Below are 18,448 nucleotides of genomic sequence, written 5' to 3' on the forward strand. Positions count from 1 at the left end.
ATTTATAACTGATTGAGTTTGACATGTAATGCTGCTAGTGGAAAATAACAAATCCATACAGTGGCTGGAGTTCAGAGAAAAGGGAAGGGTTTAGCCACATAGCCTGTGTTTATGTTTATGCATTTTCGTTCTAATGTTATATAGTGCTTCTACAGGCAAAACCCTTTTCAGTAACTACTGAATGAGTGTGTCTATCAGACTTAATGGAAGCAGGAGCAGTAGGTAAATTACAAATGTAACTTAGCATCATTCAAACTGTGAACTAATCATCAAGTTCTTTCATCGAATCATCAAATATATTGGCGTAATGGAATCTCGTAGGCCTCTGTTAGTGTGGCCTGGGCCTTGTCCAGACCTCTCCTGTGTGCAGACAAAAAGAGAAATAGGAAAGGAAGGGAAGAGATTGTGGAAAGGGAGTCGTTTGGCACATGGCAGCAGCGTTGTGCCGTTGGCCGTGGATGAAAGGGCTTGGGGTGGTTTGCACAGATACTGCTTTTTCTCTCGTTAGGAAGGGATCAGATGGAGCTTAATGTGTGAGCATGTTCTGCCGTTTAACCCCCCAAACCACACAGCTCTTTCTCTCCCTCCCCTCCCCTCCCCCCAGCGATGAGCGCCGTGGAAAGCCGCACGCTCATCCTCGGCCTCCCTTCAATACCATTCTCCTCTTCACCTCTCCGCCCGCGGCGGCTTCCCTCACTTTTGGCAGGCCTGCTCTGTGGAGGGTTTTTCTTTTTTTTCATCTTTTTTTTTGCCGATCATTTTTCCAGATTCATCCTCAGCCACTGATGCTTTCATGTGCTGGATGCTTCTCGTCCCTCTTTTACCACTGTCTCTTTCTCACTCTCTCTCTCTCATTCTGTCTGCCGCAGTTTTGCTTTTTACTGTCCTCCCACCTCTCTTTCATTTTTTTCCTTCAGCGCTTTTTTTCTTCTTCTTTTTTTCCCCATCTCTGTGTCGTACCCACAGTGGTGGTATGCTGTACTTAAGCAGCAGCGCTCAGTTGACTTTGGCACGACTCCTGGACTGGTTTTAGGATGGTGATGGAGTCGTTCTGAATGGGTTTTGTTGGATTCAGAGCTGGCTGAGGCATGCTTTGCCATGCTTTGTCGTGCTGTGATGTGATGTGATGCTCTCTCTCTCTCTCCTCTCCACTGCAATACTGGAGCCCTTGGGAACATCACATAGCCTTCTCAAGTGGGCTGCCTCCAGCCACATCAAGAGCACACCCACCCTTCGAAAAAATGCCCATAACCCTGCAGATACTGTGAGCTGCAGTCTCCCGCCGCTGTGTTTTTATTGATATCGTTGGTGTGTTTTCCCCGGGATGACTCTGGGTGAAGCCCTGCTGGATGCTGAGAGGGGAGATGTATTCATAGGAGCTTGGAGAGCAGCCCGCTCTGAATAATGGCGGCCGTGTGGAGTTGCATCGGATCACAAAGGCTATTGTGGAAATGCTTCAAAACCACTCACAGCTCAAAGAGAGGAAGGGCAGAGACCTCCATTCCACCATGTGCTTATTACAACTCTGTATAACCACATATAGGCCTTTCTGCTGCTCAGTTCTGCTACTGTTTAACTCTCTCTGCTCCAGGTTTATTATTCAGTTATTAAACCTAAGGCTTATTACTTAGTAAACACTATGGGCTGGTGTCTGAAAGAGATTCAGCATAATCCTGGACTATGAAGCATTGTGAATGGTGACTTTCCACTGAAAGGAAAATATAGTCCACAACCAAGGTTCATATGTGTCTGGGAAACTGGCCATATGAGCTGTTTTTGTGGTCATGGATTAAGCCCAGTCTTGGACTGAATTGCAATGCCAAGGGTGCTTCACCATTAAAAATCCCACACAGCCTAGACTTTATCTGTTCTGGGCAACTGGCCCAGTGAATTGTACTGATAGCAACAATGGAACTAATATGAAAGTAATGTGGATATTAGAGTGAGGAATGGATGTCTGGGACCCCACTGGTGTTACAAAGAGATGGGTATTAAGCTTAATAGGGTTAGATTTGCCCTTGCTAGGTCTTGCCCTTGTTTTGGTTTGTATTTATCCTCTTCATACGGGGCCGTAGAGGTAGAGACTGGTTTCTACAATTGATTGAGTTTACATACAGTATTTAAATGCCTCATGGTAAAATGACAACATCATACAAACATGCATGTTCTGGGATGTACACTGTATGGATCACCCACCTCATCCCCAGCTCCCCATTATACCCCTATAACCCATGCCTGGCACTAAGCATGGTCCCAATAGGCTTATGTTCAGCTGCTCCAGTCCTGTCCTATTGTATGGACAGTGCTTCCCTACAGGGTCTAGACAAGCTATGTGTGTGCATTTGCAGATATGTCAGCAATTGGTAATACTTAAAGTTGCTGAGTGCATTCATTAAAAGGTATGTCCACAAACATTTGGGCATATAGTGTATTTAGGACGCACTGTGTATATAAAGAAAAATGATAAGAATATAACATTGTATATATCAACTGTATAAAAAACAAACAGTAAGTAAGTTTAAATATATATATATATATATATATATATATATATATATATATATATATATAAAATATAATATATATATATTATGAGAAGGAGATACACCAAGCTAGAAAGAGGCCACCAAGGAATATGATGACAAAGTGCTAGCATTGTATTACTAGCATTAATGAATTCAACCTCTTTCCTTCGGCAACACTGAATACTATATTTTACATTATATACTCACTCCACGTCTAAAATTCACCTCACAGTTCATACTTGGGCAAACATGCAGAAACACATGATGTGGCAACCCAGAAGAAACATGTTCAAGACCCTAATTGGATTGTAACCCATAGGTGGTACTGTAACTATGTAAAGGATTTAGGATGGTGCCGTTGTAGCTACAAAATGTTACCTTTATGTATATTTACTTTCATCTCAATTGTAATTCATAAAAAAAATAATGATGAGTTTTCAGTCACATTGTGCTCTTTCCAGGCTAGGGGAAATTGCCTCTCCTCTCTAACTACTGCTGTTTAGTAGAAGGGAAAGGTTTCGAAACAAGTTCCTTCTTACACAGTGTTCTTCAGTGTTCTTGGATATGTTCACTATGTGTCACATTGGGATAACAATCAGTTCTCATAATTTTCAAATACCTGACTGATATATGATCAAGACACAAGAGTGCTTTGTGCTCCTTTAATTGATCAGGAGGCCTCGCCAGAAGATCTTCCCTCATTGTCCTGAGGAAGAAGACTGAAAGAATGAGCCGAGAGAGAAAAAGAAAGCAAGCATGAGCGGGAGAGAGAGAGAGAGAAAGAGAGAGAGAGAGAGAGAGAGAGAGACAGTACCAGAAAAAGAATGACTGGCTTCTTTTTCATTCTCCTCTGAGAGGGAGATATGGTATTACACGGCCCGCGCCAGCGACCACAGAGTGACAAAATCCATGGGGTGCCATTAGGAGAGAGAAAGAGGGAGAGAGTGAGGGATGCCGGTGGAAGATGGAGGAGTGCATCTGGAGCTGATAAGCTTTGCTGGGAACCATATGATTGTGGTGTTGCAGGAGGAGGCGGCAGATTGGCGCTGCTGAATGTACTGTCTGTTACACACTCATCCCCTCCCAGCCTCCCTCCCTAAAAAACCAAGAGGCAGCACAAAGACAGGAGTGTTTCCCTCCGTGATCCCTCTCTCCACGCCATCTCTCATCACGGGTTAGCCGTGTGTATTATTCTATACAGAACACTTCCCATTAATATAACCTTGTCTGCCAAAAGCACTTAGGCCTGGTGAAGGGCATTAAAATGTGGCTTGCAGATTAAAACACAGCCGGCTGCCGCTGGAAGGTGCAGACAATCTGCAAAGCTTTTTTTCCCCCTTCTTCTTCCTCTTCGTCTTCGTCTTCTGGTGCCTTTGGAATCTGGCAGGATGGCGGAAATGTGGCGTGAGATTGGGTTTTTACTGAACCTGTCAGTTTGAATATCATCACTGGATCTGTGTCTTCACCGGAGTGAGCCCCTAGCTGAGCGCGCAATGAGAAATGGTCAATTTGAGGCAAATCTCTGAATTTCAATGACCAAGTTGGTAAAAAGTGGCACAATTGAGATAACATCAGAGCACACCTGATGTACTTCTGTGTCAGGTGGTGTGATAAGTGTCTGCTTGAGTAGTCTGGCTCCAGACTTTTTAAAGGACATCTTGGAACAGAACTGATGCCATATTTTAACAGTGTTTTAAAACACACCTTTCATTCCCCTGTCCATATATAGAAAACGTCCGTTTTAAATGGCTTTTTTGGTGACGTCATAAAACAGTGACACACCTTTTCAGCGGTGTGTAAGTCAGTAGAGATACCTGTTCGTTTACCTTGCTCCTCCTTCTCTAAATCATTCTTCTGGCAAACAGCATATTTTCCCGATGTAGCAGTTGCATTTTAACACTTCCTCATCTTTGACTAGAACAAGAAGTGATTTGCTGGTTAGCTGGGTGTAAAATCCAGGGGCACAAATACTGTATAATGAGTCAAGACTGTGGCATAACAGTTTTCAGATTTTAGAACTGGCCTTTCACAGTCCTGTTTTGGTTGTGACAGATTTATTTTTCAGTGAAGACACAACAGTAGTTGAGGTTCGTCAATTACAGGTATGTCAGTTACAGGTATGTCAATTACATATACTCTCATGTAACTCTCCTTACTCAACTGTGCCAAGATAAATATAGTTTTCCATTCTAGGGAACCTTTAAAACATACAAACATCATAAATGGACCTCAGGGAAAACTATATTTCAGGAACAATGCTATATGTGTGCTCTTTAAATGTTTTATGAAGGCTGCATAATTGTAACTACCACACTGTAAAAATGTGGTCTATTAACTTGAAAGAAAGAATGATCATTGAACCTCTAAAAGTAAATTGACCATACAATAATGTTCTGGACCAGTTCCACAGAAGCGTCTTAATATTAAAAACATCTTAACTAGAAAAAAGAGTAATGCTTTAAGAATCATCTTTGCACCAAGATGTTTTTTTCATTAAGATTAAAACATTCTGAGGCAGCCAGTTGCTTAGTTTTTTGGAGTCAGAACATAATTTTTATAGAGCAACTCCCCTTCAACAGACAGCCACATGTTCGCTGATGACATATGTGTAGGCAAAAGACTATGATCAAAGGCCTAATTTCCTATTTGGCAGAATCAGCAAAGCAGTCCACCGGGACAAATTGAGCTAATTCCGGTAGCGCAGTAGCTGCATGTGTGCCGCAGTGCACCGAGCCTAATGTTTATTGGGCTTTAGAGTATGTCTGAGCAGTTAGTCACATGGTTCTGCTAGTTAAGATGAGGGGCCAGATAAGGTGGAGTTGAGGGGCTCTCCATATGGTGTGAATATACAGCCTTTTCATCCTCCAACATCTCTGCCATGTTTAGATTATGACTTTAAAGAACGTTCATATGACTTGTCACATTTATCTGTAGAGAGAGGGATCTTTCTGGATTTATGTGGTGGCCGTAATGAGTAAAAGATACATCATGTGTTTATTACTGAGATCACTTCCTGACAGGTTATTTATCATAAAATCCAAAACAGGAATTGCAACTTCCAGCTAATGTCACATATGGCCACCCGGGATGTGAGGGTAGATGTTAGCATGCAATGTAAAATGAGAATTCAGAAAGTGGACTTTTTCATTAATCAATATCAATCCATCTATGGCAGATATCCAGCCCACCATGGCCCAGTTTCTTGGGTTGACAGTTCTTGAAAACTCTATTGGTGATATATAATAGCTATTAGAGTGGAGGTTCTTCTCTGTAAAATGCTCGCTAGTTTTTACTCTAGATTCATTTAACTTTAGGTTCATGAATTAGTTCAGTAACTACTGTAAAGCTTATGGGTAAGTTGACAGTGAGGAATTGAAGTGTGAACCTGAATATATATTGTCTGTTTTGTTGCCGTAATTAATCTCATATTATGCTTAAAATGGTAAGGAAATGTTATAAGATGTTATAAATGCAATGTACACTCTTCTGGAGGACAACGTTGAATATTTTACCTCAAGCTAAACAAAAAAAAACATTCCCATCAAATTCATGCACGCGCATTGCCAAGGTTTAAGACATTTGGCTTGCGGACCAAAATACACTCAGACACAGCATTCAAAACACAGCAGAGTAAAAAATAGTGAGAGTCAGCATGTCAGCCTCTGGCCTCGTCCAGCATTACTACCACGGCGTGCACATGCCAGTCGCCAGCCTCTTCCAACATTGCTACCCGTGGCATTCGCATGCCTTATAGAACCCCAGGACCGCAACACTTTCTGGCCCCTGACCTCATACAACATTGCGACCTGTGGTGTTTGTGTGCCAGTTGCCAATCAAGATCGGACTGTCAGAAAACATCGTAAAAGCTCGCCCATAATGGAACCTACATTATTTGGACAGAGGAAATAATAGAATAACTTGAAGAATAGCTTGACTATGGGGAGGAAAGAGTTTACGATCCCAAGCATATCCCATCATGTCAGACTCTGGAGACAGTGCTATGGCATGGGCATGCATGCTGCCATTGGAACTGGGTAACTGGTGTTTATTGATGATATGACTGTTGATAGTTGAAGTTGCAGGATGAATTCTTATGTGTATAGAGTACAGTTGTTCTGCTCAGATTCAGTCAAATGCTGCAAAACTGATAGACAGAGCTGACAGACCTTCACTGTACAGGGATAATGATCCAAAACATACCAAGAAAGCGACCCAAGTGCTTCTTAAAACAAACAAAGGAAATGTTCTTAAGTGGGTCGAGGTCAGTCACCGGATCTCAACAAGCTTTTCACACTTTTAGGCAAATATTAGATCAGAAAGACCCACCAAACAAGCAGCAACTGAAGGTGGCTACAGTAAAGGCCACATCAAGGAAGTGGCAAAAAAGCTTAAAGGAGGATGATAGCATTGGGTGATGTCAATGGGTTTTAGACATCAGGCAGTTATTGACTGCAAAAAATGTACATCCAAGTATTTACAACTGCTTATCTGCATGATCATGTTATTATGTTAATCATGTTGTCATGTTTGACCTTTCGAGCCTCTGAAAAAAGGTCATCAGGACTATAGATGGGAAATTTTAATAATTAATGTGATGCAATCTACCTTTAAATAACATCTTGACTGCTTCATTTCAAATCCATTGATGTGTAGTACAGACACAACATTGTCACTGTTCAAATACAAATGGACCTGACTGTATTTTAAGGTTGTGAAATGTTATTCCTTAAAAAAACAAGAATTTTTATATGACAGCAACAATATATATGCTGGAGTCAGCGGCTCAGATATACATGCTGATATTAGCAGTGGTGACTGAGATCCTGTGGATAAAGCAGAGGCTTGTGGTGGGGGGAATGAGCCAGGTTGGCTTTGCTCGACTCCTGCCTGGGCTGGCTCTCCTGTGAGTAGGTTTCAGGTTACGATACTTCATTAAGTCTCTGATTAATGGCTTCATAGTGGAGTTATTACCCTCTTGTTGTGGTGACCTGGGCTTGTGTTCATTAGCCCAGTAATGAAGCTCCAGTCTGGGGGAACGTGTTCCTGATGCATGACTACAGCAGACAGAATGGACAGTTTATGAACCTTAGGATAGAGACAGAGAGAGAGAGAGAGATAGAGAGAGACAGCGAGAGAGAGGAGAGGTGGAGCAGGACAGAAAAGATGTTTGAAAGTAAAAGGCAGATGGTAAAGAGAGGGGTAAGAGGTCAGGCCTGAGGCTTTGATTGAAATAGAGGAGTGTGTAGCACTACAGTGCCCTTCCATCACTCAGTTAGCATTAAGGCCTCGCTGATCACTAATCACAGTGCAGAAGCACTCTTTTCAACATGCCCACTAATCAGACCAGCCACAGTGATGGAGGAAACAGATTCACAGGAAGCCTTTTCAGTTCTTAAGAGATACTGATCAATTTATTAACTGTTGACTTTAGAGGGCCATGCGCTGTCGTTCGCTAGTGTATGACAGCCAATTCAAAACACATCATTCTATCATACAGTCAAGTGAAAAAAATTAGGACACCCAATAAAAAAAATTGTCTGTAGAAATGCTTTTAACAATCATTTGTGAAATGTGTAAAATTAGACTGAGTGGTGAAGATCACCATGGCTAGACCCAGAGAGATCTCAGAGGCCTTAAGGAAGAAGCCTGTGGATGCAGATGACTGGCATCTCATCCTGCATTATTTTAAAACCATAAAGGGATTAAAACAGGAAAAGAGTCAAACACGAAGTGAACACCATGGACATTGTGAAATGAATCAATATGATGAATTCAATAAATGTTAAAGTGTCAGTCTGACACTTACAAATGTAAAACTGGTGGCAATCCAACAAAGAAAGCTAGTTAGCTTTAGCTCAGTTAGCATGATTACATTCTGATCACCATAGAATACGCTGAAGACTGGTTGACTGAAACCCCACTTTAAGGCATTTAGATGAGAATGACTCAGATCGAGCGACTGCTAATGAAAGTAGTTTGTGGTGTTGGTTCTGTTAGCTAGGTAGCTAGCTAGCTTGACATCAGATTTACTACAGAGTATCAGACAGCTCAGTCCAGCTGCTGTTGACCAACCTACATGAATACAGAGTAACAGAAAGGTGAAATGAGGCTGATTCTGTTGTGTTTAGGCACGTAGTCGACTATCTAGGCTTAGATAAGTTAGCTAGCAGGCTAAACACCACAGCAGGCCGTGTTCCAGCTAACTGAGGCTCAAATCACACACGTTTAGAGGATAAAGACCATTTCTGAGAGTCGAGTGAATGGTCTTGGGGGGTGTTTTCGACTGTTTTGAGGCACATTTTACATCTTGGTTTGCTTGCTCTCTTTTTCATTTGAACTCAAAACTACGGTGGGCCTGTTTTTTCCCTTCCTGATTTCAGAGCATGTTATGACCAATTGGTAACCTCTCACACTGCTCCTACGCATGAATGAATGAGCTATTTTGGCCATGTGCTAGATACACACAGAGCAGAAGTTTACACATCTGACACGTTCACATTTTGGAATACTATGCTCATTTGAAAATACCGCCATACGTTTTATACACAGGGGTATACAGTATCACCTTTATACAGCCCAGCGATACACATGGCTCAGTCAATCACATCTTAGAGCTGGAACGATCCATTTGATTGTGAGCTGAGGCATTACATAATGATATGATTATCATCACTATAGCCAACTTGGCCAGGTCAGGCCATCCTGAAGTTAAAGAGCAGACCACAAGATGCATTAAAAAGACTCCAACATTACTAATTACTAGTTTCATTTTCATTGGGTGTCCTCATTTTTTCACAACTGTATATTTCAGAGTGTTGCCCAGCATCTCTCCCAGTTTATATTTTTTTGTCGCGGTCAGTCAAATCCTCAGTTTCCTCAGTTTCCAAATAATCTGACCATCAAACACTTCTTGTCTTAATGTGCTTAAACTTTAAACCAGATTGCTTTAAACCAGATTTATTTTTACTCTTCCAGCCTGGTTTATTTTAAATCCTTTTTAAAAAACCACCTCACATGTGAGGCTGCTCCCGAGCTCTCTTTGGAAGCTGTATTTTTTTAAAGAGGGGAAAAAGAACGAAAGAAAAGAGAAGCATGTTTTCTTTTGCTCTGGTTTGTTTTCCAGTCACTTTAAAATGAACTCTGGGTGCATGACTTGGCGGGCCGCAGCTGGTGTGGTGAAACACAGAGACAGTCTCTCTCGCGCTCTGTCTCAGCAGACGACTGGAGAGTGCTAAAGAAAACAAGCCTCTCGCACTTCTGTCCCAACGCTGGTCTCACTAAAATGGTAAAACAAATGGGAAGGGAAGGCACGGCAAGACAGAGGAGTCCCGGACCCTCGTGATAATTGGCCTGCGGAGCTAATTGAGAAGAAACACTGAGCAGAGATCTATCAAAATGTGTATGTTAGCCTGGTTGCTCCTTGTTGAGGGAACTTTGTGTGAAAATATGAAAGCATAAGCTCACATTTCATTTGACGGGCATTCATGGGGAACGGAAAACTCAATAAAAGTGAAGACAGAGGGGAAGTTCAAGGCCAAGCCTGTCACAACAAAAGCCACGCTTCTCGCTCCACTGCCCGCTGCTTATGGTGCTGTAATATAAAACTGCTGGGCCCACAATCCCCGGCATTGTTGCGTTCTTTGCCCCAAAACCCACCCCTGTGCAGGATCTTTACAGTGTACTCATCAGCATCATGCCTCTCTCGCTCGCTTTCTTTCAGCCACTCTCTCAAACTAATTATCTTGTCCTTTTTTCTCCTCCCAAGTCTCCCGTGGTGTCTGTGGGCTTTGCCCGGTTTCATCCTAACCTGCTGGTGGGTGGCACTTACTCGGGGCAGATTGTGCTCTGGGACAACCGCAGCCACCGGAGGACCCCAGTCCAGAGGACACCGCTCTCTGCAGCTGCCCACACTGTAAGCCATGTACACATAACCTACAAAATACCTACAACAGAGTCCGTTATCCATATGCTCTTAAAAATAAAGGTGCCACAAAAGGTTCTTTTAGTTATGCCATAGAAGAACCACTTTTGGTTCCCTAAAGAGTCATTTTTGTAAGAGATGTGTGAGTGTTAAAAAATGTTTCGTTTATAAAGAGTCTGTATATAATTTGAAGGATCTTTGAATGGTTCTTCACACTCATGCAACTCTCTTACAAACATGGTTCTTTTTGGGACCAAACATGATTCTTTTGTGACATCGCTTAAAAAGCCATTTTTGTACTTTACATCTATGCTTAATTATTAATTTACAGTTAAATTATTTACATCCCACTTTTGGAAATGCTTGCATTAGCAGACCTGCTGTTTATATAAGGTTAAAAGGTTAAAATGGTTTACTCTTATATTGAGAGCATGATCTTTTGGCTTTTAAAGAGTAATTTATAGATTTTAATAGGTGGATATTAATAGCCTGCTGAACTGCTGAAACTTCACAGAGCTAATGTGAACAAACCTTATCGAAGGCTAGGTGATCTGTCATACTAGTAGGCCAAACAAGCATGTCACGTTAAAAAAATACCATTGTAGTTGACATTAACATTAATTGCTAAGGTCACCATTCATAGGATCTATCAATTTGTACCTGAAATAACAGGGCTGGAGACAAATCCAGTGCAGTCCAGTGGTATGGTTATTAATCATTATATGAGACTGGCCAGTCAGATTGAACTGCACTTTTTGAAACTTACACGCAGATGAAAGCATACAGAAACAGCCAGTCAAAACAGATGCCTGACTGCACCATTGATGAGTTTCCCAGTACCAAGTAGCATTCTACTATATCACAACTGATTCAGTGTCACACTGAATGTCAAAATGTTTGTGGATACCCTTTCTGATGAATGCATTCAGGTACTTCAGGTTGCACCCATTACTGACACAGCTGTGCAAATGCAGCTTATAAAGCCCTCAGCCATGAACTATGGAGCAATGGAACTGTGTTCTCCTGAGTGAGCACCATCCAATGCCTCACTGACACTGTCGCTGAATGCAATCCCATCCTCACAGCAATGCTCCAGAATCTAGTAGAAAGCCTTCGCCGGACAGTAGAGACAATTACTCCAACAAAAGCAGGATAAACTCTTTTTAAGTACCCTGAAAAAACTGCAGGAGCAGGTGTCCCAATACTTTTGTCCACATTGTGTAGCTTTAGCAAACTTCAGACACCAAACAACAAACTGGCTGATCAGCTGCATTTGGGCTAAGGGGAAAATTGTCTAAAATAGATTTTTTGCCACACTGTTGATTAAAGATTCTAGCTTTGCAACGCCATGACCTTTGATTAGCATGAAATGGAGACTTCAACCTGTAGCTCGCTCAGCACAGTCAGAGTCAATGAGCCCCATCTAACTCCATGTCATGCAATAAAGAGAGCACAGGCCAGAGGTGGAGGCAGAAGAGGTGCATAGGCCCTATTGTGCTACATAACCACACACACGGCCCCTGAATGCCATACATGCTGAAGATTTAAACTCCCGTGCCCTCAATAATGAAAGCCCATGTCCCGACCCCCAGCTCACCGAGCTGCCGGCCCCTCTCAAAGAGCTCATTGTGAGCCAAAAACAAAAATCAATTTGACGGCGATAATGACATAATGGCTTCACACAATCGACTGTATTTGCACAGCGGCAGATGCCAGTGCTAAGTTTAAGTAAGCGACTGCTGCGTACAGTCGTTATCTTACCATGGAGTGCGGTGCTGGTATTCAGTGTGTAATAGCAGAGGAACTGAGCGTGGATATTCAGAAGTATTTTAGGATGTTTGTTTAGTAGCCTGTATTGAAGGAAGACCCATAAAGATAAAAGGCCTGGTAACAGTGATATGGCAGTTTATGTGAGTAAGATTAAAAAAAATAACAGTGGTGTTTACACAACACCTTAGTAACAGCCAATCAGAATCAAAATAGCTAATGCATAAACAGTGTTTAGTGCCTGATATGGGACAGAAACTCTCAGAATCAGATCCAGAGGTCCTAATAAATAAGCAAATAATCAAATTAAAAATAAATAAAATATTTCGCAAACAAACAATAACACTGCGATAGGTGGTGGGGCTGATGATTCCTGGGGTTATTTGTGGCCTTGCGCCAATAATTCCAGGCAGGCTCCGGACCCTGATCAAGAAAAAAGCTGATGAGAGGATGAACGGAACAAACAATATCAGTATGCTCTGAAATATAACAATAACTTAAAAAGCTCAATATTGAATTGTGTATTAATGGTCCAGAGCCTAATCATTGGGTGCAAGGCCAGAATACCTTCTGGACAGGACGCCAGTCCATTGCAGAGTACCATGCATTACACCTAGGGGCAATTTAGCATAGCTAATTCACCTACCGTGTGTGAAGACACTCACACAGACAACACACTAAGCTCCTCACAGATAGAGACCAGACCCACAACCCCAGCACTTACCTGTGACCCCACTGTGCCACCCTCAACCAAAACACATGAGCAAAATGATTATTTTTAAAATATTGATTAATCAGAGTTGGTGTACGTGACGCTATGAGGTTTGCGTGCAAATGGTGAAATGGGCTCATGTGCACTTTGCATATTGGGTATGATTTAACACCTCGCATTCTTCTCTCCCATGTTGCAGCATCCAGTGTACTGTGTAAATGTGGTGGGAACCCAGAATGCCAACAACCTGATCACGGTGTCCACGGATGGCAGGATGTGCTCCTGGAGCTTGGACATGCTGTCTCAACCACAGGTCAAGAGTGATCCAGGGCCACTTTTCACTCTGTTTACAAACCATACAAACTCTTTGGTGGCTTTGTTAGGATCAGTGAGAGTTGTGGTGACTCTTGTCTAATTCTGCCATATATTCAGTATTTTGTGCAGTGTTTGGAAGAGCAAGATTGTTGAGTACTGTTTAACTTTCACAAGTCAGGGCCAACGTGAATAGATAAATAAATATCAGTTTGAAATCGTTGTCTTAATAGCTGCTAATTTCCTTATTCCAAAATCATAATGTACACTAATTGAACGTTTTCAAAGCAGTGTATGATTTTCAGCATTAGCATTGCTGATGGTGTACAGACACGCTGTATCAGCGTTATGGATAATGTTCTGAAGTCTGTTTGTGTGTTGCAGGAGAGCATGGAGCTGGTATATAACAAGTCTAAACCAGTAGCCGTGACTGGGATGGCCTTCCCAGCAGGAGACGTAAATAACTATGTGGTAGGCAGTGAGGAGGGAACCGTGTACACTGCATCTAGACATGGCAGGTTAGTAGAGCATACTCAGTGGCCACTTTATCCACTCTGCATTTTTGTACCCTGTGAGCCGCCATAGCTCTTACAGACCACTGTAGATTGTAGCACAAATATTTTGGGACCATTGTTGTGCTCAGTAGTCAGCTGACTGATTGCATCAGAGTACCCTTGTACCCTGTGTAGGTCGTATCAGCTTTGTCTGGCCTCTAGTGACCTGGTTTGGACAGGAGGGTAGGTGTTTGTTGGAGCTTCATAATGCATTTGGAAATAGTGTTTATACAGAAAGTTACAAATAGAGTTAAAGTATAAACTGAGTGAGCTTTTTCCATTGTGTCCACCTCCCTTTTGTATGCAAGACTGCTTAGTCAGTGACGCCTCAAAGACATGGCTTTCCGACTGTCTGAGTTGTGTGTGTATGAGCAATTCAAGGGGATTATTTATTTGATAGGGATGAATGAAAAATTGAACAAACAAACAGATAACTAAGAGCGTCTCAGTATTTTTTAAGTCCTCCTCAGGCCTTGATAAACCTGCCACACACACATTCTCCTAACGTTATCTTAAAAAGATCTAAATTAATTGCTTCCCACACTTTCTTCACTGCTGTCCACAAACTTTCTAAAGTGGCTGGATTTTCCTCTCCACACATTTCCCACCACTTGCTCTCACAAGTGCCTAAATGCCATTTAATTCTGATGATTGTGTTGTCAGTGACATCACCTCACGTTAGTCACTGCTCAGCTCCATCACTTGATGAATGGTTTGAGACTTTGCATTGTCTTGTTGGCATATCAAGTCATTTTTTGTGGTTATCCACTAAAAAAAGAAGGGATAGAGGGGATAAACATTGGTGAATGGCATGCACACATCTGGGTTTGATTTATGTAGACATATAATAATTGGTAAATAATAATATTGTGATTTATATAGCATCTTTCTCAAACTTAAGGATGATAGCAACAATATGGACAAAAGCATTGGGACACCTGCTTATTCATAGTTTCTTCTGAAATCAAGGGTAGTAATAATCCTCTTTTTTGGAGTAACTACTCTCTCAACTGTCCAGGAAAGACTTTCTTTTACATGTTATAGCATTGCTGTGAAGATTTGATTGTATTTAGATACAAGAGCAATTTAAAGATCAGGACGTTTTAGGTTAATCACCACCCCACCTCATCCCCAACTCCCCTACTCCTCCCAAAAGTATTAGATTGAGCACCAGAACCACCATTCCACTTCTCCACAACTCAGTGCTAAGGGACTTAATACCCCTCTAGCCCACACCTGGAATCCAGAAAGACCTACTCCCTGGCAGTACTTCTGTGTGTGTGTGCATTTGCACATCTGTATCAGCAATGGGTGTCAACAAACATTTAGACATATAGTGTAGTTTACTAGCCTGTAGCGTAATGTAATTTGACTGGCCCAGATATGAATTATGTGTCCTTAAGAATTGGGGTAGCCTGAGAAACCTCAGAGCCGTGATGCAAAGACGCCCTGCAAGCCTCAATGTAGAGTCAGTCAACAGCAGAGTTGCTGTGGCAGTCCTCACAGGCAGCCAGTCTGGGAAACCTCCAAGTCCGAATATATTACTCATAAAAGAGGCCACAAGAAGTGTGGTGCAATTGTGCATAATATACAAATCATAACTTCTCACTGAACAGTTCAATCCAAAACTTACAAATGTGTTCTTTGTATATTTACAAGTTACAATTGCCTGTAAAAGCTATTGAAGGTCACTAGGTACAAGTACAGAGAGGATATACCTGACAGCATGGCTACTAAGCACATACCTTATATTCATATTTACACTCGAGCATCATATTTGACCATGTACTGATCATAGTGTTGATTTGTCCTGCAGTAAAGCTGGTATCTGTGAGATGTTTGAGGGCCACCAGGGGCCTGTGACTGGTATCAGCTGTCACAGTGCCGTGGGCCCCGTGGACTTCTCTCATCTGTTTGTCACCTCGTCCTTTGACTGGACTGTCAAACTTTGGAGCACAAAGGTAAGAGAAATCCAGGATCCTTCACTGAAACTACAGTCAGGCCACACAGACATTCTCACAGACACCCTTACCTCTGAATCATTCAGAGGGTCAGTGAGTAAGAAAGGTTATGGCCATTGTAGCCTAGTCTATAAATGTCTCTAAATAACATGTGGGTACAAATAGCTCTGGTGAGACGTTTCACAACAGAATGTTTCAGGCTGTCATCAGTGTGAAATATTTTGGAATTAATTCATGAATCCAGTCAAAACAACATTTTGCATGACATGCCTATTTGACGTGCCTAATTGTGCTGTGTACCACAAAGCACAGAAAACATCAGAGGATGTTTAAGAAGCTTCACTGCCATCTCTTCACTAAAGATGTTTGTGCTTACTGTTTCATAAAAACAGAATTATGCGTTCTGGCTCGGGGGGTAAAGTTTTTCATTCCATTTACTCCATGTTCAAGCAGTGTTGTGCAACAATGATGCACAAATTATTTAGTTCATATTCCATTTAGGCATCTCTCTCTCTTTCTATATGCATGTTTTGCTCTTAAAAATTGTGCCAAAGGAAGTTTTTTTTGAAGGTTTAAAGCTTTATGTAAAAGTCCCATACCAACATAAAAGGTCATCTAAGAACATTAACATTACACTCTTAACAATAAAGGTCCTACAAAGTTTTTTTGAGCGATGCCATTGGCCATTAACCAGTTGGTGGTAGTGATCATCCAACATCCTGATGTCACTAATGCTCTTGTATTGTTGTATCACCGAATGCAATCACATTCTCACAGCAATGCTTGAAAATCTAGTAGAAAGCTTGTAATTTAGTAGACTGTAGTTACTCCAACAAAAGCAGGATACATTTTTTAATACCATTGCTTTCAGATAAAAAAAAATATGAGCAGGTGTCCCATTACTTTTGTCCATATATTGTATTTGTGAAGACCCATTTAAAGATATAAAAAAGTTGATGTACAACATTCTTTACCAATTAAAAGGTTCTCCATACTTGCAGCTCCTTTACAAAATGGTTCTTTATGGAACCAAAAGTGGTTCTTCTAGAGCATCAACCCAAGAACCCTTTGAAGAACCCTTTCATTTTTAAGAATGTTCTTGGAGAAACTTTAGAAAGCTTACATTCGTCTCATTTACAAACACATGTATAGTATGTTTTTAAGGAACCAAAATGTGTTCTTATGTAAAGGTAGTATTTGGCACTGTACAGCGAAATGTGTCCTCCGCATTTAACCCATCTGGTAGTGAACACACACACGTGTTAGGGCCAGTGAGTACACACACACACCCCCAGAGTGGTGGGCAGCCAACTCCAGCGCCTGGGGAGCAGAGAGGGTAAAGGGCCTTGCTCAAGGGCCCAACAGTGGCAGCTTGCCAAGCCCGGGAATTGAACCCACAACCCTGTTATCGATATCCCGGCGCTCTAACCGCTAAGCCACCACTGCCCCCTGTGGCTTCGCTCAAAGACATTGGCACCTTGGCACCTTTATTTTTAAGAATGTGCAACACCTCATTACACTAATACGGTCTCTCCTTTGTTACAGAGGAGGACTCAGTAATGAATTCAGGGGGGATTGCATAGAGTTGGAACACATAGCTGCAGACATTAAGGCTCCTAGTTGAGCTCTTAGTTATGTGGAAGCAGTTAAGCCAATGACGAAATCTCACCGTATTAGGACTGTATACAACAGGTCCCCCATCAAACAGATTATACCTAAAAATCTGAGCTGTCAAAAGGGAGCAGTCTGTATGAGAATATAACCATTGCCACCAGAACCAGTGAAGAACCCCTTTTGTAAGTGTGTAGCTTTATATAGGCATAGTCTCTATGGTCATGCTGTTCTCTGTCTCCTCCCATTTCATGTTCCCCATGTTAGCATATTGTCAGAGAGTTATTATAGCATGTAAGGATACTGAGTATGCCTGGGACAGGCAGAGAGCAGTGTGTGGGTCTGCTGTAGAGTCGGTGTGGCTGCTGGCGGTATGGTGGAGGCAGGGTGATGATTACGTGTCCGAAGATCCGGGCCCGCTGGACTCCAGCCTGCGGCCTTGAGCTCCATCCACCAACAGAGGAAGGAAGGAGGACGGAACCGCTTGAATGAAGTTCAAACCACACAATACACAAGAGACTGAGAGAGAGAGAGAGAGAGAGAGAGAGAGAGAGAGAGAAAGAGAGAGAGGAAAAAGACATGAGGAATGGGAGAGATGACTATAAGAAAAGTGAGCATGTTGTGATTAAATGGTGTGACCAAGATGGAAAAATGGGATAACAGTTTGTATTGAGGTCAGTTGAAAATGGACCTTAGTCCAAATGTCGAATCATACTGGTACTGGATCAGATGGGCTGAGCTGTCTGTCTGCAGATCAGATGCATTAACAATGACAGCTGTAGAGCTGGAAAAATGTTTAAAAATAGTAAGTAACATTATTAAAATCAGATTTCACAATCCTGCCACTGTAACCGTTTTTGAGCCCAGGAGTGGTCCAGAGCACTGATCTCTGGTTGTGAAATTGGTGGTCTGGGGTTTGCTTCTAGTGAACTCTGTTGCGGTCAGCTGCAGGTGTGGAAGCTCTCACCTCCTGGTGCCGCATGTGGGGTTGTGTGATTAGTCCACTTTGTCACATGACTGCTTCGACTTGCTGTCTGTATGACTAAAAACATTTTCCTATGAGCTCCTGATTTGCAAATGTTCCT

The 18,448-nt window shown here is 42.0% G+C and overlaps 1 protein-coding gene across 3 annotated transcripts in view; it reads left to right on the forward strand.

Annotated features, from left to right (window-relative positions):
• LOC140552124 (cytoplasmic dynein 1 intermediate chain 1) overlaps positions 1 to 18,448 on the forward strand; it is an 86,231-nt gene that overhangs the window by 50,420 nt on the left and 17,363 nt on the right. For all 3 annotated transcript variants that reach the window (XM_072676123.1, XM_072676121.1, XM_072676122.1), the window contains 4 exons: positions 10,291 to 10,437; positions 13,125 to 13,238; positions 13,622 to 13,755; positions 15,608 to 15,752. In XM_072676123.1, the coding sequence (XP_072532224.1) occupies positions 10,291 to 10,437; positions 13,125 to 13,238; positions 13,622 to 13,755; positions 15,608 to 15,752 (540 nt within the window). The remainder of the gene's footprint in view (positions 1 to 10,290; positions 10,438 to 13,124; positions 13,239 to 13,621; positions 13,756 to 15,607; positions 15,753 to 18,448) is intronic.

The sequence above is a fragment of the Salminus brasiliensis genome, chromosome 3, assembly GCF_030463535.1.
Source record: "Salminus brasiliensis chromosome 3, fSalBra1.hap2, whole genome shotgun sequence".
NCBI lineage: Eukaryota > Metazoa > Chordata > Actinopteri > Characiformes > Bryconidae > Salminus > Salminus brasiliensis.